General features: G+C 48.1%; 1 protein-coding gene across 1 annotated transcript in view; it reads left to right on the top strand.

Annotated features, from left to right (window-relative positions):
• Positions 1–2,257: 2,257 nt before the first annotated feature.
• Positions 2,258–27,285, top strand: part of MAP4K2 (mitogen-activated protein kinase kinase kinase kinase 2) — a 149,875-nt gene continuing 124,847 nt past the window's right edge. The window contains exons 1-8 of the mRNA XM_056853884.1: positions 2,258–2,382; positions 10,840–10,897; positions 12,549–12,639; positions 13,766–13,830; positions 16,576–16,631; positions 21,950–21,997; positions 22,198–22,240; positions 23,170–23,242. Of these exons, the coding sequence (XP_056709862.1) occupies positions 2,287–2,382; positions 10,840–10,897; positions 12,549–12,639; positions 13,766–13,830; positions 16,576–16,631; positions 21,950–21,997; positions 22,198–22,240; positions 23,170–23,242 (530 nt within the window). The 5' untranslated portion in view covers positions 2,258–2,286. The remainder of the gene's footprint in view (positions 2,383–10,839; positions 10,898–12,548; positions 12,640–13,765; positions 13,831–16,575; positions 16,632–21,949; positions 21,998–22,197; positions 22,241–23,169; positions 23,243–27,285) is intronic.

Here is a 27,285-nt window from a genome sequence, read left to right on the forward strand (position 1 = left end):
TTAGAAGGCCATCTAAACTACAGGCTATTGCTATATCCTGTAGCAGTGAGTCCTGCAAATTAATTTTATGGTGCCTGAAGAATTATTCTCCCCTTATTATTATTTTCAATTTCTATCCTGCCCTCCCCAGCCAAAGTCAGGCTCAGGGCAGGTAACAACATTAAAATCAGCCCACAGGAACAATAATAGGACATATTCATTAAAACAATAAAATCAATCATAATCATATTAAAACAGCAGATGATGCCCATAAAATTAGTTACTGCTAAAAAGCATTGCAGCCAGACATTCTTCCTTAGATCATAAGCTTAATTAAAATTAAATGAGGGGAAGAAGAAGAGTTGGTTTTTATATGCCGACTTTCTCTACCACTTAAGGAAGAATCAACCTGGCTTACAATCACTTTCCCTTCCCCTCCCCACAACAGACACCCTGTGAGGTGGGCGAGGCTGAGAGAGCTCTAAGAGAGCTGTGACTAGCCCAAGGTCACCCAGCTGGCTTCATGCGGAGGAGCGGGGGAATCAAACCCGGTTCACCAGATTAGCATCCGCTGCTCACGTGGAGGAGTGGGGAATCAAACCCAGCTCTCCAGATCAGAGTCCGTCGCTCCAAACCACTGGTTTTAACCACTACACTATGCTGTCTCCCAGACAGCTCAGATGTGGAAGTAGGGAGGCCCGCACAGTTGACACCTGCTGCTGTCCTCAGTTGTAGGCCTGGTGGAATAACCCCATTTTACAAGCCCTGCAAAACGCTTTAAGGTCCCGCAGGGCTCTGATGTTACCAGGGAGGGAGTTCCAGACAGCCACACACTCTTAGGGCTGGGGACCACCAGTAAGTTACTATCCGTAGAACGTAATGTTCTTTGGGGGAGCGTACGAAGATAGGAGGGTCCCAGACCGTGTAAGGCTTTAAATGTCAAAACCAGCTCCTTAGCCTGTGTCTTGATGTAGGCTGGGTGAGAACAGCTGAGCAGGGGGGGGGGACAGCTAAAGACAACCTTGTGTTGCTGTTCAGCACTCCGGGAAATTATGTTAAAAGCCTTTTTGCCTACCACTCATTCTGAGAGGAAAGTGGGAAGGAGCAAAATAAACCACTGGCAATTGACTATTACAACTGCCAACTAACCCCAAAGCGCCCCCCAATAAAGCTGAGCAAAACATTAAAAAAATATTATAAAACTTAAGCACTTACCTAAACTGACTAATAGAAGCGGTTTTAGGAAAGGTCCTCCAGCCTTCTCTCTCACAAGGGTGGGGAGATCATCTAAACCCAACAATCCTTTTCCCCTTCGAAGTTTATTTTATCCACATGCAGGCGAATCTGGATTTAATGGAAGGGTCGCGCAATTCATATGACTTGAGACTTCTTGAATAAGGCCGCAGGGGGTGCCGGTTTAAGAACAAGAGCCGGGCGGATGAAACTCCGGAAGCCTCTGCCGGTCAAAAGCCCGGGGATGTGATCACAGGTCGGGAGCAACTTTGCCAGGTGTTTATCCCTCCCTTCCTCCGAGGGACTTGGCGTCGCGTATTTCCTCTTTTAGTCTATCTTCACAACAACCCTGTGCGGTAGGCTCGGCAGAGAGCGCGGTGGCCTGTGGGCATCCCGGGAGGTTCAGGGTAAAGGGCGGATCGGCTCTCCCAAATCCGCCTAATCCAGCACTGGAACCGTTCAACGTGCATTTAAGCGAATTACTTTATCCATACTGAAAAACCATACTGTCCTGGGACTCGACCCTGCCGCGACCTCTTTCCTTGCGAGCCTTTCCTCTCGGAAGCTGGCTGGACCGCGGGGGTTTTAAGAGCCAATGTCAAGCATGTGCTCAGAGGCACTCTCGTTCTTCCTTGCCCGAGGCGGAGCCCTCGCAACCCTGACCGAAGGCGGCGCGCGCTACTCGCCCGCAGAATCCAGGCGCGAGAACACTCTGCTCATGCTCAGAAGCACTGGCATCGTGGCGAACTGAAAAGCCATTCATTCTGAGCAAGGCCGCGCAGACCTTTCCGCTCTTGGTGGTTCGTAGACCGAGGCGGGCGGGCGCGGGGGTACCCGAGCGGCGGGCCCTCTGCACGTGCCCAGAGGGCCGGCTCCGGCCGTGATCGCCGCCCCTGGCCATCGGCGGCGCTGCACCGCGGAAGGAGGGAGCCGGGCGGCGCCGGAGCCTCCCCTCCTTCCCCTTCCCAGCGGCCGCTTCTGCGCTCCGCCCCGGAGGCGGCGCCTTCCCCTCTCCGGCCGCCGGCCCGGGCCCCGCCGACCGAGCGACCCTGGCTGCCCGGCCGTGGAGGGACCATGAGCGCCTTGCGGGACGTCTCCCTGCAGGACCCGCGCCGCCGCTACGAGCTCGTCCAGCGCATCGGCTCCGGCACCTACGGCGACGTCTACAAGGTGCGCGCCAGCCGCGCTGCGCCCGGGGCGCCCGGGAGGGACGGCGGGGGCTCCCGCGGGGGAGGGGGGCGAGGCCGGGAGGGAATGGGTCGGGAAGAGGGGGGGGGCTGCAAGGGTCACGATCCAGGCGAGTTCCTCCGCCGATTGCCAGCTTGCGGGTCCCTTTGGGGGACAGGCGTGCAAGAGCCACCGCGAGAGAGGGCGCTCGCTGTTTGGGTTGGGGTCTTGGGGTGGGGCCTCTGAGCGTGGGCGGCTCGTGGGTGGGCTCCTGGGAGTGTAGACTAGGGCAAGGGCGGAGAGGACGCCTGGGCTCCGGGGGAGGCGGGGATCGCCCTCCCTCTCCCTGTTTGGGACTGCGAAATAGGGCAGGGGACGCGGCCCTTCGGGGGAGACTTGGGAGAGGACCGGCTCTGGAAAGGGTCAGGCTCCCTGGCCCTCGGGCGGGGGGGAGTCTGTCGAAGGGTGGCCTGGACCCTTGCTCTGCCTTGCCCGACAGCATGATGAGACTTGGATCAGAGCCCTTTCCAGGCTGCCGGGGCCCCCTCCCGCAAGATGTAGGGGCCTGGCGGGGGGCTGCTGACTGCCCCCCTGCACCACAAAACCTTGGGCAGTTTTACAATCTTGGCCACCGTGGGAAGCGCCTGCTTTTGGGCAGGCGCTTTAGAAATGTTCCATGGTGCTACTGGTTTGTCCGGGCGTCAGTTGTTGGGGATGGAGCATGGATGTTGATGTTGGGCCAGGACGATCCCATCTCACATCCCTCGGGAGACTCCTTGGAGCAGATCCGTGTGTGATGGTTTGGGGAGGAGCCAAGTGAGCTGGTCAATGAGGGACAGTAGAGTTAATGGTTAGAACCAGGACCCTTGGACTCCTAGCAAGGTGCAGCTTCTCTGGTGTATGGTCCAGGTCTCTGGTATATTGTCCAGTTACTGGAGTTCACAGTCTACCAGAGGCCTTTGACCTCTGAGTGGCGCATCACACATGTTGATGTTTCACAAGGACTGGGAAATTTGGAGACTAATCCACTGGAAAATTTGCTTTCTCCGAGGGCGCCTCGGGCCTGGAGGCTATGTTTCTCTGTGCGAAAGAGCTTTCCAACTGTTGTGTTTGGGTGTGATAAAATCAAGGGTTTTCTGAATCTGCCCTGACTCTCACAGCTAGTAATATGAAGGTTCCCTAGCAGGCAACTGGGTCACTTTTCTCACTTATCCAGGCCCTTTGCAAGAAATGTTGTTGTGAAAGAATCAAAACTTTATGTTCACGTTTACGTTAAAAAACCTCAAGGACCCCTGGCTAATCTGGCCGGGAGGAAAATTCCTTCCCACCATTTTGGGGTCAGGAAGGCATTTTCCTCCAGGCCAGATTGGCCAGAGATCCTGGAGGTTTTTCGCCTTCCTCTGGCCATAGAGCAGGGGTCCCTGGGGAAGCGGGGGGGGGGGGGGAAGGTAGTTGTGAATTTCCTGTGTTGCGCAAAGTGTTGGACTAGATGACCCTGGAGGTCCCTTCCATCTCAATGTTTCTAAGTTGCCTAATATATTTAGCTTAGAGTTATCTAAATTAAATTAAGTGTTAATATATTGTCTAGATCTTGCCAGTCATCTCCGTGCCCTTATGCTCATGGGTCAGAAAATTTGAAGGTGAAAGCAGGTTTACAAATTCTTACTCATCCGTTGGATAGAACTTCTGCCTGTCGGTCCTTACGTTCCTACAGGTAAAAGGACTAGGGACTTGCTTTAAAAATAAAGAAAGCTGAATGTTCATGGAGCAGGCCTGGAGCATTTCTGAAGGTGCCAGGCCCCCAGGTTGTAATCCTGCCCCCATCCATTCATGCACTTGACCTAATTCTGGCTGTGAATATTACTGGGTGGGAGGGGCAAAACACCCAAATATAGCCTAGGAAACTGTTTTCTCCTTCAACCTTGTGTCCCTGTCACGTCTGCCATGTACATGCCACTTTAAATTGCTACATATAGAAGTTGTGGTCTATGTTTGTGTGCGACAGTTCAACAGAGATTGGGCTGCTAACTGAACTTGCTCCCCATTAAGTCTAGGGATTCCCTTTAACATATATGAGCCTACACCGTATTTGTACCACCTTGATGATCCTCAGCAACGTAGAGCCCTCTCCCTGGCCAGATTCAATGTCATGCCATCTGCGATTTTGGAAGGAAGATTTCATAAAATCCCCCTCTCAGAGAGACTTTGCCCCTGTGGTAATAATTGCACTGAATTGTACGTGTCTTATTCCACTGCCGATCTTATGCAGAAATTTGCAGCAAATCTTTAGGCCCTGTTTTGACAGAAAAGTCAAACTTTCCGAATTGTTTTAAAGCTCTTTTCTTGCTGAATAATCACTCTCCTGCTAAACTGGAGATAGTAGCACAATTCCTGAGACTTGCTATGAATGTTCGTCAGCAAGTTAAGAAGAGGGCTTTTATTAATTCCGCCATTCTTTTATCTATTATGTTTTATCCTTGTCAGAAATATCCAACTGCAATAATTCTATGTTACTATGCAGACACCCCATGTTTCGATTTTATGCCAATAAAGGAGATTGTTGTTGTTGACTGGGCCCTTTTCACCAAGTCATCACAAGTGCTGAAAAGAGGTTTGTGGAGGCATGAAAATCACCCTGAGACAATCGCTGCCTGCAGAAACAAATTAAACAGGCCTACGGATCAGCTTTGTTGATAAGTGACCATCCCTCAAGCATTCTGGCTACCCTGCCTGCCTCCTCCTTCAACCTTCTGTTGTGGCCTGAAAGAAGAGCGGGGTGAGGGGGGGGGAAGCTTCCTTGCTTGCTTTCGTGGGGGCGATTCTTACTGTTCTGCGTCTTGGGTATCATGTGTGGAAGTAGTCCCTAAAACAAACAGGGAGGCTATGGAATCAAAGGTATTTAGGAAGAAGATGGAGCAGCCTGTTAAAGAGGATATAATGCATCCTTTCTCAGGTCTGAGCTAGTAGGTCCCCTGAGGTTCCTTCCATCTTGATTTTAGCTACTACAATGTCCTTGTTTTTATTGTCCCGGGCTCATATGAGAGCAAAAATGATCTTGGCTGACAACATCATCTTTTCCCCACAATGGTCAAGGGGTGTAGGATGTCCTGTTCAGACATCCCCTAGTGTGGTTTTGCTTTTTAAACTTTGAGTCTCCTAAAGACCATCTAGTCAACCCTTTTGCTGCAAGGTAAAGCCATCCATTAATCCACTATCCCAGAAAAAACTGTGCTACCCAGACTGCTGTGCCATAAGTGGCATGGAGATGTGTCAGATGTAGGTATTTGCAGGCCAAATAGCTGATGATGATTTAGACAAGCAGGCCAAGCAATGGCAGGTGGGGAAAATGCACATGGATGCGGGCAATCATGCTTAGTAGCTATCTCAGCTTGGGGTAAAAGTTCCCTGGCTCAGGGTAATGTGAGCAGACCCTGAGCGGGAGACACTCATTCTGTCCCCGTGAGAGGTTCTGTTGAGAGGCAAACGCTCCAGGTAATGTCGTGCCTCTAGAACTTTGCCGCTCTTCTTGGTGGATTCATGGCAACTTTTCTCTGGAGCTGTTTGAAAATCACCGAGGCAGTGTCTCACTTTCTTTAGAGCACCTTTTCTCCCTCTCTCATAATACTAGGATGCGGGGTCATCTGCTGAAGCTGGAGAGTGAGAGTGAGAGAGTCAAAACAGATAAAAGGAAGTATTTTTTCACACAACGCATAGTTAAATTGTGGAACTCCCTGCCACAGGATGTGGCAGTGGCTGCCAACTTGGAAGCCTTTAAGAGGGGAGTGGATTTGTTCATGGAGGAGAGGGGTATTCATGGCTATTAGTAAAAATGGATACTAGTCATGATGCATGCCTGTTCTCTCCAGGATCAGAGGAGAATGCCTATTATATTAGGTGCTGTGGAACACAGGCAGGACAATGCTGCTGCAGTGGTCTTGGTTGTGGGCTTCCTAGAGGCACCTGTTTGGCCACTGTGTGAACAGGCTGCTGGACTTGATGGGCCTTGGTCTGATCCAGCACGACCTTTCTTATGTTCTTATGTTATGTTCTTATGAGTATTGGAGAGAAGAGATCCCCTCTATTGTATTTCTCCCCCTACCTCATGTTTAAGCACTGGTTTGAGCTGCCAGCCTGCCTCCTTTTGAAGCGAGAGGATGCACCCCACTGGAATGAGCATTGTTTTGACCCCATGTGGCGTTTCCGGACATTTTTGAGACAAGAAGATGGAGTCCACACTCCTGGGTTATGTTTACAGCTCAGAGGTAAATTAAGGGGCTGTGAGGCCTTCCTGGAGTTTTGTCTGCAGTTGTGTCGTGAGGAGAATTGCAGGGTCTGTGTGATTTCCCTGTGTTTTCGGAGAGTCATTGCAATAAAACATGCAGGCACATCTTAACTTGGGGGCTGGACAATACAGGAGGAGGCTGTCCTTTGGTTACCTTGGCCCCATGCCATTTAGGGCAGAGGTGTCGAACTCATTTGTTACAAGGGCCGGATATGACATAAATGTCACTTGGTCAGGCCAGGCCATGCGTACCACAAAATTTAATGCCAGGTACTGGAGATACAAACTTTATAGAAGACACAGGCAAAGCCAATTAATGATATTATTTTCTACTTTATTTTTAATTTAAAATTCAAACATGCTTCAAGCAATAACACTCTTAAAGTATTTTCTTTTATTGAACAGTCTTTGAAATATTGACCCCACGGGACTGGGGGAGGGGCTGCCTTGGCTGGCAAGTCCACAGCGGGTTCGCCAGCCAAGGTCGGGACTGGGGAAGGTGGCTACCTCGGCTGGCGACCTGCCGGCCCAGATCAGCAGCGGGCAGGGGGTGGCTGCTTCAGCTGGCTCGCGGGCTGGATAAGATCTGGGCCGTATGTTTCACACCCCTGATTTAGGGCTTTAAGAGTAAGAACCAGAATTTTGCCTGCAAAGAAATGGGCAGCCTGTGCAATCTTTCAGTACTGGGGTGATACAATCCCTGTATCTCGCTTAGGGTTGCCAGGTCCCTCTTTGCCACCAGTGGGAGGTTTTGGAAGTGGAGCCTGGGAAGGGTGGGGTTTTGGGAGGGGAGGAATTTCAATGCCATAGAGTCCAGTTGCCAAAGCAGCCATTTTCTCCAGGTGATCTCGATCGACTTGTAATAGCAGGATATCTCCAGCTAGTACCTGGAGTTTGGCAACCATTTAGAAGGCTGCGTTCGCCACAGGCAGTTGTGTTGTGATTCTGCAGGACTCAGAGAAGGCTGACGCATCCTCTCCCAAAGTGTCTTGCTGCTGATCCAAACTGACCTGGGATTAGGTTCCCGGTACCAAACTTGCAGTACACATTTGATCAAGTGCGCCTGGGGAAGAAGTGGAGTTAGGCCCTGAGAGTCGGGACTCCCAAGTTGTGCTCTGGATTGGAAGAGTGTGGTGGAAGGAGCTCCAATACCCAAGGACATGGGGCTGTGATCAGTGCTGGGGTGCCTGCTTACATGAGTCCCTCACCGTGGGGGGCCAGCTGTGGTTGCATAACAGTGGAGCATTCTGCCACGCATGGAGGACATTGTTTCTGTCGTTGCTGCTGATTCATGCGTTTCAGGGCTACATGCTGGATAACCACAGCTCCAATTTGGGTTTCAGGGTAGGGTGGGAGGAGCCGTCCTGTTCCACGGATGGGCTTCGTGCAAGCTCAGTCTCTTAAGGTGCCAGTAATGTTTGTAAGGGGTGCCAGTGAAGCATCAGGTGATCTGAGAAGCGCAAGTTGACTTCCCCTCCCCCAAGATCCATCGCAGTGCTGCAGCCACACGAGAGTTGTGCGTCGCCACTGTGGCAGCGTCACAAGGGATCCTAAGGTCTGAGCCTCGATTGAGGCTCCCCCGCTGGATCATCTGGAACAGCTGCATGCGACCACAGCATCTCCTGAGCCAGCCCTGATGGAGCCCTTTTGACACCCCCCCCCGTTTTGCTTCAAAACAAAAGCCCGGAAGAAGGTGATGCTCTGGCACCTCGCTCCACCCACCCCAAAATATTCTTAAAGCGTGGTTTTATTTTTGTTCTTGTTGTGTGTTTGGGGCCTTTGCACGGTATCTGTTAGGGAGAAGCATTATCAAAGGGTGTTCAGGTGAAGGAGAGGTTGCCCCGTCTCCTTCCTCTCCGCAGGCGTCAGGACGGTTTGGGGGAGGCATGCATGCATAACACACCCCACGCCCTTTGTGCTAGCGGTAGCGCAGCCGGCTCTGCAGGGAGGACAGGAAGTTGCCTCACTGCCTGCCAAGAGAGGGAGCAGAGCGGTGTGGGGCTTGTTTGCCTTCTCCCCAAACCTAGGCATGTGTCTGGCTGTGATCCTGGGGCCTGGGCTGAGGTCCCTTGCTGAACACCGCAGTGGGTCAGTTCTAGAAGGACTTGCCAGGGCTAAAACCTTCGAAAGTTACATGCTATGACCTGAAGGTGTTTAAATCTCAGCTGAGTGAAGGTTGGCTAGGATTAGTCAGTGTGGTGAGGCATGTACGCTTTGCATGTGCTCTGGGGCATTCTTTTTTTATCTTGTGCATTCCAGAGCTTACTGCTGATGCTCAAAAGAAGTTCAGGGTTGGGTCTACCTTAAGGCCTGAGAACTAACATCCTGCCACATCTTCTTTCATTACTACTGGTTTGGGTGGGACCCTGACCTGGATGGCCCATCTTGTCAGATCTCAGAAGCTAAGTAGGGTTGGCCCTGGTTAGTATTTGGATGGGAGACCACCAAGGAATACCAGGGTTGCTGTGCAGAGGAAGGCACTGGCAAACCACCTCTGTTAGTCTCTTGCCATGAAAACCCCAAAAGGGGTCCCCATAAGTCAGCTGCGACTTGAAGGCACTTTACACACACACACACACACACACACACGGTGTGGTTGGCGGGGAAGAAGCTGGGTAGGTATGTTATTTTGGAACAAGTAACTTGACTTCTCTGACATGAAAATGAATATTGGAGTTTGCGTGGGTGAGAAATTTGGGCAAAGGTTATGCTTTGTTGATGTTAATTTTGCCTTGGAAGAAAAGGTGGGGAAGAAAACATTTGTCTGCGAAAATATAATACAGTCTCCTCCTGCTTACTGTTTGGCCTTGTGACCGCAGCAGGGGAGATGATTCCTTGGAAAATGGGGTGGGGAATTTCCTCTGGATTTTGCGTGGGAATCAAGGCTGGCTCAGGAGGGCTCTAAGGTATCATGTGGACGTGTGCGAGAGACATGCTTGTGAGCCGTTTGCACCTGCCCTCCCCGGGTTCAGAAACTGGAACAAACTCCAAGGAGTGGCCTCAATTCCATACCTTCCAACAGATGGAAATAAGGGACTCTGAAATCTCTGCGCTTTATTAATTTCCTCCACAGCATCATGTTCTCCTTTGATTTAAAAGCTAAGACGGTGTTTGTGCGTTTGCTTGTAGATTGCATAATGGACTGATAAGGTGCTTGTGTGTGTTTACTGCCGTCCAGTCGCTTCTGACTTATGGCGACCCTATGAATTAATGACCTCTAAAACGTCCTGTCGTTAACAGCCTTGCTCAGATCTTGCAACTGAGGGCCGTGGCTTCTGTCCTTGATTGAGTCAATCCATCTCGTGTTGGGCCTGCCCCTTTTCCTGCTGCCTTCAACTTTTCCTAGCATTACTGTCTTTTCCAGTGACTCTTGTCTTCTCATGATGTGACCGAAGTACGATAGCCTTTTAGATTCTAGGCTAATATACCTCTGCAACTGTAGTGGGTAAAATGGACATCTTGGCGTATGTGTGCATGCGTTTATACGTATCCTAAAGAGGGATCCACCACTTAGAAATGTAGTTGCTACAGATCCTAAGGAAAGAAGCTGAACCCTGAGAAATGGCAAAATGAGCAAGCAGGCGTAAATAGGCCCTGTGGCTTTCCAGGGGAAAATAGGGCAAGACCAAGAGACTGTATATGGGGTTGGTATGTGTGTGTTAAGTGCCGTCAAGTCGCTTCCGACTCATGGCGACCCTATGAAGGAAAGTCTCCAGAATGTCCTATCTTTGACAGCCCTGCTCAGATCCTGCAAATTGAAGGCTGTGGCTTCCTTTATTGAGTAATCCATCTCTTGTTGGATCTTCCTCTTTTCCTGCTGCCCTCAACTTTTCCTAGCATGACTGTCTTTTCCAGTGACTCTTGTCATCTCATGACGTGACCAAAATACAACAGCCTCAGTTTAGTAATTTTAGCTTCTAGGGTCAGTTCAGGCTTGATTTGATCTATAACCCACTGATTTGGTTTTTTTGGCGGTCCAGGGTATCCGTAACACTCTCCTCCAACACCACATTTCAAAGGAATCTATTTGGTATAGGGAGGGGTAAATGAACCATGACAGAATAAGGCTGATAGATGGTTAGAGCTAGACTGGGGGAGGGTTCAGACACTCCAAATCTTCCTAAGTAAATGTTTAATTACCTCTCCCTTGACATTAACTTAATGGTTTGTCTCCACAGGCCCGTGACACTGAGACGGGGGAATTAGCAGCTATCAAGATAGTGAAACTTGATCCAGGTAAAGGAGGGAAGTGGCCCTTCCTCCACAGTTTCTGTATTGATGACAGTTCAAACTCCCGCCTCCCCAGGTTTGGATGGGATATGAAGGGGAAATGCTGTGGTGGGTCAGAGATTTTAGGCAAGGTTATGGCTTTCCATTTTTATCTTCTCAGGGGTGAGCTCAGAGGGGTGTACGTGGCTCTCTCCTCCTCTTTTTCGCTCAGAATTGTGTCTGCTTGGAGGGAAAAAAGGGGCCAGTTGTGAAATCAGTTTATCTTTGTCTTTCTGTACACATGCAAGAACATTAAGCAAATCCCTTACTTCAAGTCACCCATGGATTTGGTTGTCAAGAGCCAGTGTGGTGTAGTGGTTAAGAGCAGTGATCTCTAATCAGGAGAAGCGGGTTTGATTCCGCACTCCTCCACATGAGCGGCGGACGCTAATCTGGTGAACCAGGTTAGTTTCCTCACTCCTCCACATGAAGCCAACTGGGTGACCTTAGGCTAGTCACAGCTCTCTTAGAGCTCTCTCAGCCGTACCTACCTCACAAGGTGTCTGTTGTGCGGAGAGGAAGGGAAGGTGACTGTAAGCCGGTTTGATTCTCCTTAAAAGGCAGGGGAAATCGGCATATAAAAACCAACTCTTCTTCTTCACTTCTGAAGGGGAGAGCGAGCGTGGTATACTAGTTACAGGTCTAGGCCTGGACAGATTCTGATTCAAACCCACGCTCAGCCATGAGGCTCTCTGGGTGTTCATGGGCTAGTAGCAGCTCTCTCAGCCTAATCTACCTCACAGGATTGTTGTGAGGATAAAACAAAGAGGGGAGTAAAGTTCATGTATGTTTCCCTGAGTTCCTTGGATGGGAAGCAGAATAAACATTAAATATGTAGACAGCAAGAAATAAGATTGGAGCAGAGACACTGTGCTCTGTGGGTGTGTTTGTTCAACTCTGAATGTTTTCTCCAGTGGGGAAAACCAGGAATTTTGGAAGGGCAATTTAGATTAGTAAAATGGAAGTGGGATGGAGTTAAGCATTTCTTTGCTCCCTCCTGAAAGGTAGGTGGGCTGCTACTGCTCTTAAGTGAAAAATCAGAATGTTAGGAGATCTGGCTGTAAGAACTCCTGAATAATATGGTTTGGGCCTAAAGCCAGTAATTCTGTGAGAGAAAGAATGGGAAGGGAAGGCGGTTGTCCAAAGAAAAATTAAAAAAAATGTATTGGGCTACTAAAGCCCTCTTGGGTGAGCCTGTACATCTCTTTGGATACCAGCCTAAAGTATGCAGAATTTCAAGTGCTGATCATTTTGTGGCAGAATGGGTTGTCAAAGGCTTATGAAAGCCTCCTTAAGGGTGAAGGATTTGGTACAAGGCAAAGCCACAAGGTATTGAGGTGTGACTCTTCACAACCCCAGGGTAGCGCTACCACCACTCCCCTTAACTGCCCCATCAGCCAGAGACCAAGAGACTAAGCCTTTAGTCCTCCTGGGTCTAAGATCAAGAAGTCAGCCCTGCAAGTTAGGACACTTACATTGCCAACCTCACTGGGCAGTTGAGAAAGGACAAGCACGAAACAGGTTGCCAACTTTGGAAACTGGAGGTGTCGGGCGAAGGATGATTGTGAAAGAGAGCCCCACTTGTACCAGAAACGGTGTCTTCTTTTTGTCTCCTCAGGGGACGACATTGGATCCATTCAGCAAGAAATCACCACTCTCAGGGATTGTCGCCACCCCAATGTTGTGACATATTTTGGCAGCTATCTCAGGTGAGAGGCTTACCTGGAGAAGGGAAGAACTGAGACATTTCAAATTGTGGTTGAGAGTTTGGGGGCTCAAAACCTCTTCACTGCTGCATCCTTTGACCTGAAAACGTTTCACCTCATGCCAATTTCAAATTGTCGGAGCTGTCTGAGTTTATCCACTAGCAAGGCATGGCAATTTGCACATGGTCTAGGTTTGGGGCTTCTTGTCCTACCTTAGGACCATACCCACAAAAACTAAATTCCCCAAGTGGGATGTTTCTTAAACCTTGAAAGCTGATCCCACCCTACTTCACCCAACCCCCTACACGTGGGTAATGAATTACCACATGAATTACCACCGTCTTAGCTATGTACTCCTAGTCATCCTAACCCCAAGAAGGATTCATAAGAACATAAGAACATCAGAAAGGCCCTGCTAGATCAGACCAAGGCCCATCAAGTCCAGCAGTCTGTTCACACAGTGACCAACCAGGTGCCCCCAGGAAGCCACAATTCCTTCCATTGGAAGAAGGAGATGAAACAACTTCTTATGAGTTCAGTAGTTAAATACGGTTCTAAGTGCATGAAGGGGTAAGAGATCTGTGTTCAGTGGTCTTGAGTGGATGGTCATTGTTGCTTTGTGGTTTTTAATGGTGAGGGTTGAAGGGCTGCCTAAAAGCAATGCTCATCTGGAAATCCTCCCCCAAAGAGAAGGGTTCTAGATCTCTGAGGATAAGAAGAAGAGTTGGTTTTTGTACCCGCTTTTCTCTACCTTTAAGGGGTCTCAAAGCGGCTTACAATCACCTTCCATTGTCCTCCCCCACAACAGACACCTTGGTAGGCAAGTGGGGCTGAGAGAACTGTGACTAGCCCAAGGTAACCCATCTGGCTTCATGTGTAGGAGTAGGGAAACAAACCCAGTTCATCAGATTAGTGTCCGCCGCTCATGTGGAGGAGTGGGGAATCAACCCCGGTTCTCCAGATAAGAGTCCACTGCTCCTACCCACCACTCTTAACCACTCCACCATGCTGGCTCACCTCATCTGCTTTCCCAAAGCCATCTCTGAGAGGAAAAGGAAAGACTATTTTTTTTAAATCAGAAGAAAAAGCCATTGTAAGATGTAGGTTTATTTCTGCTTCTCTGTTCTAGAAATGACCGTCTATGGATTTGCATGGAGTACTGCGGAGGGGGCTCTTTGCAGGAGATCTACCACTGTGAGTTTTGGTGTTGAGCGTTCTGCGGGGCTCCCTCAGGTGTCTCTACTGGCACAGTTCCCAATGGATTGCAGTGTGGCTGTGTGTGTGTACGTGGCTAGATTTCTAGGTTCTGTTTCCTGCTCCAGAAGGAATTGCAGAAGACAATTGTCTGCATTGTCTTTTGGAATTGGAAATGGCTTTGCTAATGACGGTTGTAATTAACCACATCTCATTCCACAGGCTGCTGGAGTCTGCTATTGTAATCATTCACTTCCTAGTGCAATCTCCAACATACAGAATCTACTTTTCCTTGTCTAATTTTTTCCATATCCAGATGTTTCTTCATACCATTCCTTCCCCTTTTTCTTCTGTTCTTTGAAAGGGACTTGAGTCTTTCCTTCCGTTATTGTAGAGAACCGTTTGAATAAGTACAGCAGAAATAAGCAGTTAGAGCTGATGAGCCTTCACTGTGGTGTGGTATAGGCAGGTTTACTACAACTTTCACATAGCTTTCCAACCTTGTACAAGAATTTGTATCCAACCTCCTAAAGCACCCCCAATGTTCCAATTTCCTCCTTCTCTTACAATGCAAAATTCCAAAATCCCGTGAGAGTTTGTAATTAATGCTAGATTTTTGGATGCCAGAACAGAGCAACAGAACAAACCATGTGTGGGGTGAAAGAAGAGAGAATCAGCATCATGATGATATATTATGGTTATACAGGTTGCGTATCCCTTATCCGGAAATCTGATATCCAAAATACTCCAAAATCCAAAACTTGTTGAGTACATACAAAGGGTAATAAAATGGCACGTGTGCAGGTTCATGCCAATGGCAGGTTCCCCACGATGCCCCACATGCACAAAATTATTTAAAATATTGTATAAAATTACCTTCAGGCTATGTGTATAAGGTGTATATAAAACATACCAGTAAATGAATTTTGTGTTTAGACTTGGGCCCATCCCCAAGATTATGTATATACAAATATTCCAAAATATGGAAAGAAGTGAAATATGGAACACTACTGGTTCCAGGCATTTTGGATAAGGGATATTCAACCTGTACTGATAGGCTTGTGATCCCAATGACAGAAAGGAGTGTGTTCTATGCACAGAAGTGTAGGCTTCCTTCCTTAATAAATAGGAAACCTTTCTACAGTCTGGCCTGTTGCAATAATACATCTACTTCACTTTCTGAAGGGTTTTACTTCCCCTTTTGTCTCCACACAGATTGTATCATTGGGGGGTGGGGGGGAAGGTTGGAAGAAGAAATGTGGTTTACCTGACATCTAGTTAATTACTCCATAACGGGGGGGGTGTGTGGGATTCAGCAGGTGGTTCTTTCCTAGTGTAGAAGATAGGGGTGGGATCGACCAGAATGGAAGGCAATTGAGTCCACTCCCTGTCCCCAAGGAAGCCACTTCCATTCAGCATCTCTCACCCTCCCCAGAAATCAGAATTTGCAGTTCACGGGACTGTAGGCAGAGAGTAAGGGCCCTGCGAGAAGATGTTAAAGCTGAAACACTTTCTTCTGTCCGGGAGTGGGTTTTTCTGTTGCAAGTCAAGCTCAGGTTCTCCTTAAGCGCAGTCCTAGACGCATCCTTGAATATGAATTTTCATCTACTCCCCCCAATTCCTCCTCATTTGCACAGGCCTCTGTAGCTCTCCCCCCACCCCAATGTGTCTGGCATTTCTATCCACTTGGGGAGAGTGGCTTTGTGATTGCCACAAAAGCCAGCCAGTCAGCACTCCACACAGCCTGATGGGGAGGTGGCTTTGGGATTACCACCAGGTTCAACCAGTCACCTCTCTGAACAGCCGGATGATAGTCGCAAAGGCCAGGCAATCAGCATCCTGCCCTGCTGGTTTTGCCTTGAAACAGGAAGAACCAGTTGCTCCTAGGGAGTTTGAACCTCTGTTTAAAAAGGATGTGACAGCAGGATGACTGCTCAAGATACATGCTTCTGCCTTCACCCTTATACAGCAATAGTTTGAAGTAACTCATGGATGCCCTGACCTGGATGGCCTAGGATATCTTGTCAGGGTCAGCCCTGGTTAGTACTTGGATGGGAGACTACCAAGGAAGTCCAGGGTCGCTACGCAGAGGCAGGCAATGGTTAAGCACTTCTGAAATTCTGATGCCTTGAAAACACCATGAGGGGTCAGCTGTGACTTGACGGCACTTTCCACCACCAAATCATATAAGAAGGCCACATGCTACCAGGGAATCACAACCACAGGGGGGAAAAAATTCTGTCTCCAAACATTGCCATGAGCAAAACTCATCCACCAAGTTTCAAGATGCAAGCACTGGGTCATTACTGACCCATGGGGTGACATCACATCACAATGTTTACTAGGTAGACTGTGTTTACTGGGTGGTTTGCCATTGCCTTCCCCAGTCATCTACACTTTACCTCCAGCAAGCTGGGTCCTCGTTTTACCGACCTCGGAAGGATGGAAGGCTAAGTCAACCTTGAGCCGGCTACCTGAAACCGACTTCTATCAGGATCGAACACAGGTCATGAGCAGAGCTTGGACTGCAGTCCTGCAGCTTATCATACTGTGCCACGGGGCTCTTATTTCATTAACAGAGAAGCTATTTCTGTTAGTGTCGTTAGGGCTGGGGGAGGTTGTTACAGAGTATGCATATTCATATATTTTAATGTGTAGTGATGTCAGCCTCCTCAGGCACTTTTTTGGAGAAGCAGCAAATATTTAAATACCCAAAATAATTGCACTTCTGGTTCTTCCCTTCAGCCACTGGTCCCCTCTCAGAAAAACAGATTGCATACGTCTGCAGGGAAACACTCCAGGTGAGTGTGTGGGTATGGTTGAGTGGGAATGGGGGAGGGCGTGTCTTTGGGCAGACTGTGCTCAGATGGCACTGGCAGCTGCTCGCTTTTCCGGGCACCAACAAAAGATGAGGGAGGGATGTAAGATGCTGTAATGCTCACTATCTGTGTCTAGGGCCACTTCCCCTCTGTGACATGGGTGAGGGCCATGGCTCAGTGGTAGCGCATCCGCTTTGCATGCAGAAGGTCCCAGGTTTGATTCCCATCATCTCCAGTTAAGAACCTGAGTTTTTAACCTGGGAATAATTGGTCCTTAAAGAGAGAGGCTGTGGCTCCATGGTAGAGCATCTGCTTTGCATGCGGGTTCAGTCCACAGCATCTCTAGTTCAAAGGATCGGGTTGGTAGGTGATCTGGAAGGCCTTCACCTGAGACCCTAGAAAAAGCTTCTCCCAGTCAGAGAGAGAGCCAGGATCTGACTTGGCATAAAGCTGCTGCATGTGTGCTCATACCGTATTCTTCTTTTGCTTCAGAAACCATTGCAAAAATATGGGGTTGGTCTCAGGATTCCTCCAGAGTTTAATCTGAACCAGGACTTTGCCCAAAAACTTGTTGCGGTGCCACTGCTCAGCTCTGGAATATAAAAAGTACCAGTCAAGAAGAAGGTCCCTTGGATCCTATGCAATCTGTCTTTTTCCCCTTTCACTACTGGTTAACCGCAACCAGCCACTGGAAACCTTGCATTAGGACAGAAGATTTCTAAGTTAATAGCCAACATCTCTGTTTAAAAACAAAGCCCTCATTCCTGCCCTGGCTGCAGTTGGATCTGGCTCTCCAGGAAGTGCACTTTTCCGTTGTTCACTCTGTTATCTTCCTGTCTTCCTGCAGCAGAAAGTGCTACAATAGTGGGAATGAGGTGTGTCAACAGCTGTGTGGCTCTTTGTGCACATGTTTAGGAAGGTGCCGCACAGGGACAAACAATGTGCACACACTCTTTTGAGTAGCAGAGCAAATGATTTGCAGAGAGAGGGTTCCCAATTCAATCTCTGGCATCTTCTTTCTGAAGGTGATGTTTTTCCAGGTTTATTTATGCTGTGTTATCACAGGCATTTGACATCATGCCTTAGGTATATACCATTCACACTAACCCTGTCTTACGTAGAGTCAGATCACAGACCTGCCTTGTACTGAATCAGACCATTGGTCCATCAAGGTCAGTATTGTCTACTCAGACTGGCAGCTGCTCTCCAGGGTCCCAGGCAGAGAAAGATCTTTCATATCACCTACTGCCAGATCTTTTTAATGGGAGATGCCAGGGATTGAACTTGAGACCTTCTGCATGCCAAGCAGATGCTCTGCCACTGAGCCACAGCCATGGTTCCGTCTCACTCACTATGGCCTACTGTGATTGGCATCCAAGGGCTCAGGCAGAGGAAGGACTTTACCAGCACCTGCTGCTAAAGATCCTTTTAACTGGGGGTGCCAGGGATTGAACCAGGGACCTTTAGCATACAAAACAGATCCTCTCAGCCACGGCTCTTAAGGCCTGTTCTGTATGTTACCCGACCCCATTTAGCTATAGACATTTTCAAAGTATTGTGGGACCCAGCCACATAGAAGCGTCTCCCAGGCCTCTCTGGCAATCTTAATTGGTCCCAAGATGGGTGACCTAAGTGAGGAAGCAGCAGCAGAAGAAGAGTTGGTTTTTATATGCCAATTTTCTACACGACTTAAGGAAGAATCAAACCGGTTTACGATCACCTTCCCTTCCCCTCCCCTCAACAGACACCCTGTGAGGTAGTTGGGGCTGAGAGAGTGTGACTAGCCCAAGGTCACCCAGCTGGTTTCATGTGTAGGAGTGGGGAAACAAATCCAGTTCACCAGATTAGCCTCTGCCACACATATGGAGGAGTGGGGAATCAAACCCAGTTCTCCAGATTAGAGTCCACCGCTCCAAACCACCGCTCTTAACCACTACACCACGCTGGCAGGAGGGTAGACTCCTCATCAAAAGCTAGCATGACTTAACTCCTGCTTGCTCATGTATACATTACAGGAGCAGGGCTGGCGTTTTCTTGCTAGGGTGCATCCATCTACTCTTGGGAATATGGAAGGTTGGGTCTAGCAAGGCAAGCAAAGCTGTACTCTGGGATTTTTTCCCCATGGCTTTATTGAGTGTGAGCCTTTGGAGAATAGAGTATGTGGAGGAAAAGGCATTTTGTTACAGTCTAGAGGACTAGGCTACCGGACCCGTGGCACAGGGTTCTCTACTTGTGGACAAACAACCGCAGAAAAGCATGCAGACAGAATGTTTCAAATAAACTGGGTTTATTCTGAGGATTAGGATATGTTTCAGCGGGAAGCCAGAAACATTGAGAAGGGTGCATAAGATTCTCTCATGGTTTGCTGTACATGAGTCAGTTTTCAGGTTACACATTAAAATGACATAAGTGAATTTGTATGAAACCAGTCGCTCTGGATTGCAAATAATAAGCAAGAAATGTCTCATGTTAACCAAACCATCTAGAATTCAAACATAGTTGAGAGAAGTGTCTTTTCTATCCTGCTGCTTTTAAGTTCATTGGTTTTCCAGGAAATGTTCCAGGTTCTCAACGACTAGTTTCACTACCTATAAATAGGATGGCAGAATTTGAAATCCTAATGACTATAATTTGTCCTCAGCAGACCATGAGATCTGGCCATCGTGAGAGAACTTCAGCCAGATTGAAAAGTTGAGGTCACAAGCCTTTAAAATAAAACGTAATATGAATATATGACAAATGGATAAAAATCCAGATCTGTTTATATACGTGCTGCGTTCTTCCCGAATGGAGACCCAAAGCAGCTAATAATACGAAGAAAAACACAGCAGAAACCAACAGGAGAGCACGATTTCTGAGTGCCAATGGTTTCTGAGTTCTTCTCTCTCTGCTGGCTGATCCTCTGCCCAGCTCAAGGCTGCGATCCTCAGGCTCATAGCTGAAGGAAAGAGTCCTTTGGCTTGTGCCTCTGAGCATGCCTGGGCCTTAAGTGCCTGAGTACAGAGAGAACAAACTTGGCATGATACTATTCTGCTGCTGCTAGCTAGCAGGATCTTCCCCAGTTCCTTCCCTACCTTCCTACAGGCAGAACAATGCCTGGCATTCTTGTTCTTAAAACACATGTGAGTGCTATAGAGTTAGGGTTACCAACCTCCATGTAGTGGCTGGAGATCTCCTGCTATACAACTCATCTCTGGGTGACAGAAATCAGTTCCCCTGGATAAAACGGCCACTTTGGAAGGTGGATTCTGTGGCATTATACCCCATTGAAGTTCCTCCCCTCCCCAAACCCTACCCTCCTCAGGCTCCACCGCCCAAAATCTCCTGGTATTTCCCAACCCAGATCTGGCAACCCTATATAGCATGACGGAATAGCCTAACAGCTATAGCTGTGGTGAGACTGGTGGCTGCACCACCCCAATTGGAGCCACTAAATTGCATCGCCTAAGATTTTTTGAAGGAAAAGGGCCTTTAGTTGGTGATGTGACAGCTTCCATTTACTGCAAGGGTCCCCCATCTTGTTGAGTCTGTGGGCACTTCTGGAATTCTCAGAATACTAGGGGAGTGGGCACCACCACAAAATGGATGCCGTAGGGCAATCACAGAATGGTTGCCATGGGTAGCCAGCTTGGTATTGTGGTTAAGAGCAGTGGTTTGGAGCGGTGGACTCTGATCTGGAGAACCAGGTTTGATTCCCCACTCCTCCACATGAGTGGTGGAAGCTAATCTTAGGAACTGGATTTGTTTCCCCACTCCTACACATGAAGCCAGCTGGGTGACCTTGGGCTAGTCACAGCTCTCTTTGAGCTCTCTCAGCCCCACCTACCTCACAGGGTGTCTGTTGTGGGGAAGGGAAGGTAATTGTAAGCCAGTTTGAGTTTTCCTTAAGTGGTAGAGAAAGTCATATAAAAACCAACTCTTCTTCTTCTTGCCTGGGGACAATCACAAAATACAAGGAAGTTGCAAGCCAAGCCTGTTTCTGAATGGGCGTTTCCTGCAGACACAAAGGTGATGCCTCCAGGGCTCTTCTGAAGTATCTGTTCCATTGAGGTGGAGCAAAGCTAGGATTGGCTCATTGTTTTGGGGAAGAAGCAAGTGGGGGTCAGGAAACCCATTGGCAGATGCCATATGGTGCCCATGGACAGTGTATTAGCATCACTGATTCAAATAATGCAAACTTGGTTTGGTGTTTTTTTTAAATAGGGACATTTCTGGTTTAAAACCTTGATATTGGCTGATGCCCTTGAAAAGTTCACCAAACTTCACTCTCCTGACTTGCCCAGCTGTGCCCACGAAAGATTCCTTTTGGCTAGGGTTGCCAGCTCCGGGTTGGGAAATACCATTTTGAAAAGAAGCATTTTGAAAATATTTGTCATGAAAGAGAGGTTTTTGTGTGGGACACTGCTTTGCAGTAGACTAGGAGACCCCCCCCCCCAAATGCCACATGTGAATGTTCAGGGCCCACTTCATATGAAGGGAGGAAGAAAGTTGTAAATGGTAGAGTCAAAAGGCCATCATGAAATGCTGGAAATATAAGAGCAAGATTTGAGTCCAGCAGCACCTTAAAGACCAGTAAGATTTCCAGGGTACAAGCTTTCGAGAGTCAGAGCTCCCTTTGTCACATACAAATTTAGCTCTTCTGCTGCAGACCAACATGGCTACCCACCTGAAATGCGCTTCAGGGAAATTCAAAACAGATAAAAGGAAGTATTTCTTCACACAACGCATAGTTAAATTGTGGAACTCCCTGCCCCAGGATGTGGTGATGGCTGCCAACTTGGAAAGCTTTAAGAGGGGAGTGGACATGTTCATGGGAGAGAGGGCTGTTCATGGCTACTAGTTAAAATAGATACTAGTCACGATGCATACCTATTCTCTCCAGGATCAGAGGAGCATGCCTATTATCTCAGGTGCTGTGGAACACAGGCAGGATGGTGCTGCTGCAGTCATTGTCTTGCTTGTGGGCTTCCTAAAGGCACCTGGTTGGCCACTGTGTGAACAGACAGGTGGACTTGATGGGCCTTGGTCTGATCCAGCATGGCCTTTCTTATGAGGCGACATATAAACCTCAGATATAATCAGTAGACGTTCTCCCTAGCCATAATGGGTGAGGACGCAGTTTCATTAGGTTTCCTAAGCGAAGGAAAAGCGCTGAAGGGGTGGGGAGTGTCAGTGCTGTCTTTGGATGCAGGGGAAGCTGAGGGAAGCAGGCTGAGATGAGGAGGGGGGAGAACGCTTTGAACACTGGCTAATAACAATGGCAGTATGGTAATACTTGTGTCTGTGTTGCCCCTCACCAGGGCCTCCACCACCTGCACACCAAAGGGAAAATGCACCGGGACATCAAGGTGAGACCTTCCAGCAGCATCTGGGACTCTGCTACTCCAGGGACTGTCCCTTTTAAGAGATTCCTTTGAGGCTGCTTCTGCAAAGGAAGATGGGGGGATGGAAGAGGGAAAAGACCCCCTCTTTTGTGGAAATGGCTGCCTGCTCTTCCCCGTTTTGTGTCCCAAATCTCTCTTCAGCAGTCTTCCTGCTTCTCTTTTAGGGGGCCAACATCCTGCTTACAGCCGATGGTGATGTGAAACTCGGTCAGTTCCTTCTCTCAGTTCCCCCTCCTTTTTGTTCACATCCGACCTGCTTTTCCTATTCTTGCTGTTAATCCAAAATTCTCCCCTCTTCACCTTGTCAAATATATTACTTTCACATGTTCTCTTTAACTTCCTCCCTACCCCACCCTGTTCATCATTGACCCTTGAGTGGAAGAATCTTGAATTATTTTGCTGCCTTTGCCCTAAAAATGGTGGGAACAAGGCAGCTTTGGAAGATTGACAGCTTAGAGTCAACCCCATATCATGTCTGAAGTGGTGACTCCTTCATACCCCTCTCCATTTTGTTTCAGGTGTTGTTGTTGTTTTAATGAAGACTAAAACAGCTTCAGACTGGTTATCTTGAGAAACAGTTTGTCTTTCGCCCCAAATGCAAAAGCTGTTTCTAGTTAGCTCCTAATGTGCTTGCATTTTTCATTTTTTGCAAGGTCTTGTTTTAAATTGGACTGGGGATGCATCCTGGCAAAATGGCGTTAGCAACTGAGGGGCTTTTGACAGGAGCAGTGGGGCAGCCAGCATGAGGAGGCAATATATATTGATTGGTGGCATTGCCCTGTGGATGAATGAGGGACCAAGCAAATAAAGGCTGTGGAGTTCAGAACCTGGGAGTCCGGAGGGAGGTCAGGCCCCGATCTGTTCCCCTGGAGAAACTGGTTGCTTTGGAGGGTGGACTGTATGGCATTATATACTCCAGCTGAGGTTCCTCCCCTCCTCAAACCCCACCCTCCAATCTCCAGGAATTTCCCGAGCCAGAGGTGGCAGGTGTAGCCTAGATCCTATTTCTTTCCAGACCCTCATGTAGAGTTCTCTTCCTCTGATGCTGTTTGAACTCTTTCCTTCCATCTCAAGGCAGGGAGAGGGTCTTCCCAGGCCATAATTCTTTCTCAAATCACTTTTTCCCCTTCCAACAGCGGATTTTGGCGTCTCTGCAGAACTGACGGCATCTGTGGCAAAGCGGAAATCCTTCATCGGAACGCCCTATTGGTAACACACTGGACTGTACTCCTTCTCCCGTCACTTGTGCTGCTTTTGTGGCATCCTCTGCTCTTGCACTGTCCTCTGTTTCCCCCCATATGAAGGCAAGTGGCCCCCAGTGCTGTGTAGCCTGGTCTCCCTTGCCCAGCATTCCCTCTCTAGCAGACTTGAAGGGAATCTGCTGCGTAGCTGCTGGGCAGGAGGGAGGCACAGGCTTTAATCAGGATTTTATGGAGACAACCTGACTTTTTCAACTTCAAAACTAGACTAAAAAGCTTGAACTCTGCAGCCGGGAAGCCCCCAGTTTCAATCTTAGCATAATCACATAGGCTTCGATCCTATGCCTTCATTCTGCATGCGCTTCTCTTTCTGTGGCCATTGTGGAGGCTGTCCTTCATTGTAGAGCGCATCCTCTTGTGCTAGGTACCTTCAGGCTTCTTGAAAAATATTGGTTTTGTACGCATGGAAGTGCCTAGAGCCAGAAGCGGAGAACAGCCCCCCTCTCAGCCACTGCTGGCCGGCAGATTGTGGAGGGTGGGTTTGGAGCGGAAAGGTGTGCACTTGTAACCCCCAAGCCACCATGGAGGATCCAGATGACCCCCTGCCTCCCCAGTCTTCTGTCTTCTCTTCCTCAGCCTGCCCAATAATCCCCCACTCTCTGCTGCCAATACCTGGTGGTGGTGGAAAGTACTATCAAATCATAGTTGACTTACAGCGACCCAGTAGGGTTTTCAAGGCAAGAGACTTTCAGAGGTGGTTTGCCATTGCCTGCCTCTGCATGGTGATCCTGGACTTCCTTGGTGGTCCCCCATCCAAATACTACACAGGCCTGACCCTGCTTATCATCTGAGATCTGACGTGATGGGGCTAGTCTGGACCAATACCTACTTTTAAAAAAACGTTCTGCAGGGATTTAGGTCTCTGGGCAACCGAAGATGTTGGTCAAGGTTTTTTGTAGTATATGAGTAGACTTGCCCTTGAGCAGGGAATAATGTTTGGGATTATAGTAGGCTGATCTGTATTGGGCAAGGAACTCTTCAATCTGTCTTCCCAGCCCACATGTTCGTATGCTGGGTTGAGAAACCGTGTTTGTGCTTTGAGCTTTGATGGATTTGTAGACTGGTCAGAAGTTCTCGAGAGCTTTTTTGGTGCATGGTAGAAGTGGGCAGGCATGTTTCCTTTATTTGATTTGGGAGTGTGCTGAGGCCAAAACCACTGTATACCATGCCGTGCTTCAACCCACGTATCTTGAAAACTTTACCTCCCTCCAATATGGAGACATGGTTTTGCTGAGAATGTAAGACCAAAGGACTATGATGCTGAAAATGGATTTTTAAAAAATACACACAGATCTCCTATATATCAACCCCCATGTAATGCACTTCATAGCAAATAGCCCATTCCTGGGGGTGGGGGAGCATATTTCCACCGGGGCTGGGAGCAGCACACCCAGGCCGCCTCCTCAGAGGCTTCCTGGCCACTGAGGAGGTAAAAAAGGTATTTAAAAATAAGAAAAAAAGGAAAAGACACCCCAACTGAGAACAGCAAGGCTATGGCACCAAAAAAGGTGGTGCTGTGTGAAGGAACGTTCCCAGGGCAAATGGCATTAGGAAGCTGCCCAAAGGCAGCTCTTCCCCTGGGAATGCCACCCCCCAGCACGGGCTTTCTCTTCTGGGAAACCCCTGCCAGTGTGGCCGCGCAGGTGGCAAGGGCTGGTGGCTCCTGAACACTGGCTTGTTTGCTACCGCGCTGACGTAGGTGACACCTTATTCCATTATAAGATGCCACCTATGCTTGCACGCTGGTTCCTAAGGAGCTTTGCCCCTCCCTTTCAAGAATGGGCTTCAGTTATAGCACAGAGGTATGCATCTGCCATGATGGATACAATATTGCTTCGAATTTCACTTTTGTCATGTTCCTACTTTCAGAGATTCGTTTACTCGCGTGTTTACTAGATGAAGGAGAAATAGTTTGAGGTTACTGCCTGCTGTTATGATGGCTTTTCGCTTATGGCTATGTTTAATGATATGCTCACGAACAAGCTCGAACTGTAAAAATAGCTGACAGATTTGCTGATTCCTACACGTTCGCTGCTTTGACAGTTTTGTTTGAAGAACACACAGTGTTCAGCACATAAATGAAATCTGCTCAGCTTCTAATTCACTATAATGGGGAGGGGCCATGGTTTAGTGGTAGTGCATCTGCTTCACAAGTTCAGTCTCTGGCATCTCCAGTAAAAAGAATCAGGTAATAGTCGATGTGATAACCTCTCCGAAACCCCGAAAGTTGCTTGCCAGTCATAATAGATAATACTGGCCTTCATAGACCAAGGGTCTAACTCAGTAGATGTCAACATGTGTTCAAATGAGAGCATTAATTTTGAAAGTCCTCACTTGTGTGATTCTACGATTGCTATTTATTTAGTACATTCTTATGCCACCCTTCCTCTAAGGATCTCAGAGTGACGTACACTATTCTTCCCGCTTCCATTTTACCCTCCCAACGAGCCTATGACATAGTTTAGGCTGACCGAGAGTGACTGGCTCAAAGTCACCAGGCAAACTTCCATGGAAGAGCGGGGAGTTGAAACTGGTTCTTCCAGATCCTAGTTTGAGACTTGTACCACTCATGCTGACACATGGCAGAGGAAGGGCATACATGAGGACTGGTATGGGGCATTTTGTTGCATACTTCCTATCCATTGTGTTGGATGGTGACTTTTGGGGAGTGTCGTCTCTTAATATAGAATGACCTCATTGCTTGACAGAGTTAATGTGTCCTGGATCTACATTTCTTGAACAAAGTTTCCTTGAGTAAAGTCTTCGTTGTCTGTGTCTCAGTGTCAAGCTGACCCTGCCTTGGTGCAGTAACGCAACCGAGCTCACCTGGGTTTGGTACCAGTAACTCCCTGAGTAACACAAACCATAAAGCAAAGTAAAGCTGTAATGGAGAAATTTAAGAAAGATGTTAAAAACAAGGCATACAGTTCAATGGCAATGGACAAAAAATAATAAAGCTGGCTAGCTTTCCTACTTACTGGAGTCGTAACACAGCGCAATTGGTTCTTAAGGCAAAGAGTTTCCAGAGCATAATACAAGTATCTTTCTGGCAGCAAGAGGAGTGAGGGGAAGAGGTTAAGGGATAAGAAATTCTTCTCTGTAGCTACACTTATAGAAAAAAGTTGACCATTACCTCCTGACCTCTTCAACCAATCATGGGGCAGTATCCATGGACGTTCCAGGGTAGGAAAGAGGTCCCCCTCCCATACCAAATTCACGGCTGAATATATGAGCTAATTTAGCAGGCCTGAGAACCTGTCCTTGAAAAGTTGCCACTGTGTGTGTGTGGTTGTGTGTGGGGGGTAACTAACACCTGCAGAGAGTCAGGGAAAGAACTCGGACTGCAAAATTCCTTCAAGACGGATTCTCTCTTGACAGTCAGACTCACACATCTTACATGCAAAGGCCTCCAAGTGCATGGATGTTTCTATCATAAGCTCACTTTTCCCTGAGGCTATTCTGGAGCTTGCAGTATCTGTCAAAGTCTTCTTATTTGCTGATGTTGAATGATTGACACTCTGGGAATGTCGCTTTGCATTCCATCAAGACATGGAAAGGTAATACAGTTGGGTAAGATGCTGCCTCTTCCGCAATGGAATGCATTTTCCCATTTTAGTTGTCGCAGCTTTCGTAATCTTTTACAATTCATCTTATGGAAGTAATTGTATCATATCAGTATTGCGAGAAGGTAGAACAACAAATGGTGATTTTGTGATAAACACAACAGGAGGAAAATTCCCATGTCTCCTTCTTTGTGCTTTTCTGTGAGTTCTGTCTGGGCAGGATGACTCAGCAGAACCTGCCAACTGCAGTGACTAACTTATCATCTGGAGCTTTGGGGATGAGTCAGCTGCTTAGGAATCTTTGTAAGGGCTGCTTGGTTATGCACAAGAACTAAAAAAAAAAAAGGTTGCCAGTTTGCAAGAAATTGAATGGTTCTGCTTTCTGCCACTGTTTTGACACCCCCTATTTTCCATGGGCATACTTCACTCT

Source organism: Euleptes europaea, chromosome 7 (genome assembly GCF_029931775.1).
Source record: "Euleptes europaea isolate rEulEur1 chromosome 7, rEulEur1.hap1, whole genome shotgun sequence".
In the NCBI taxonomy this organism is placed as follows: domain Eukaryota; kingdom Metazoa; phylum Chordata; class Lepidosauria; order Squamata; family Sphaerodactylidae; genus Euleptes; species Euleptes europaea.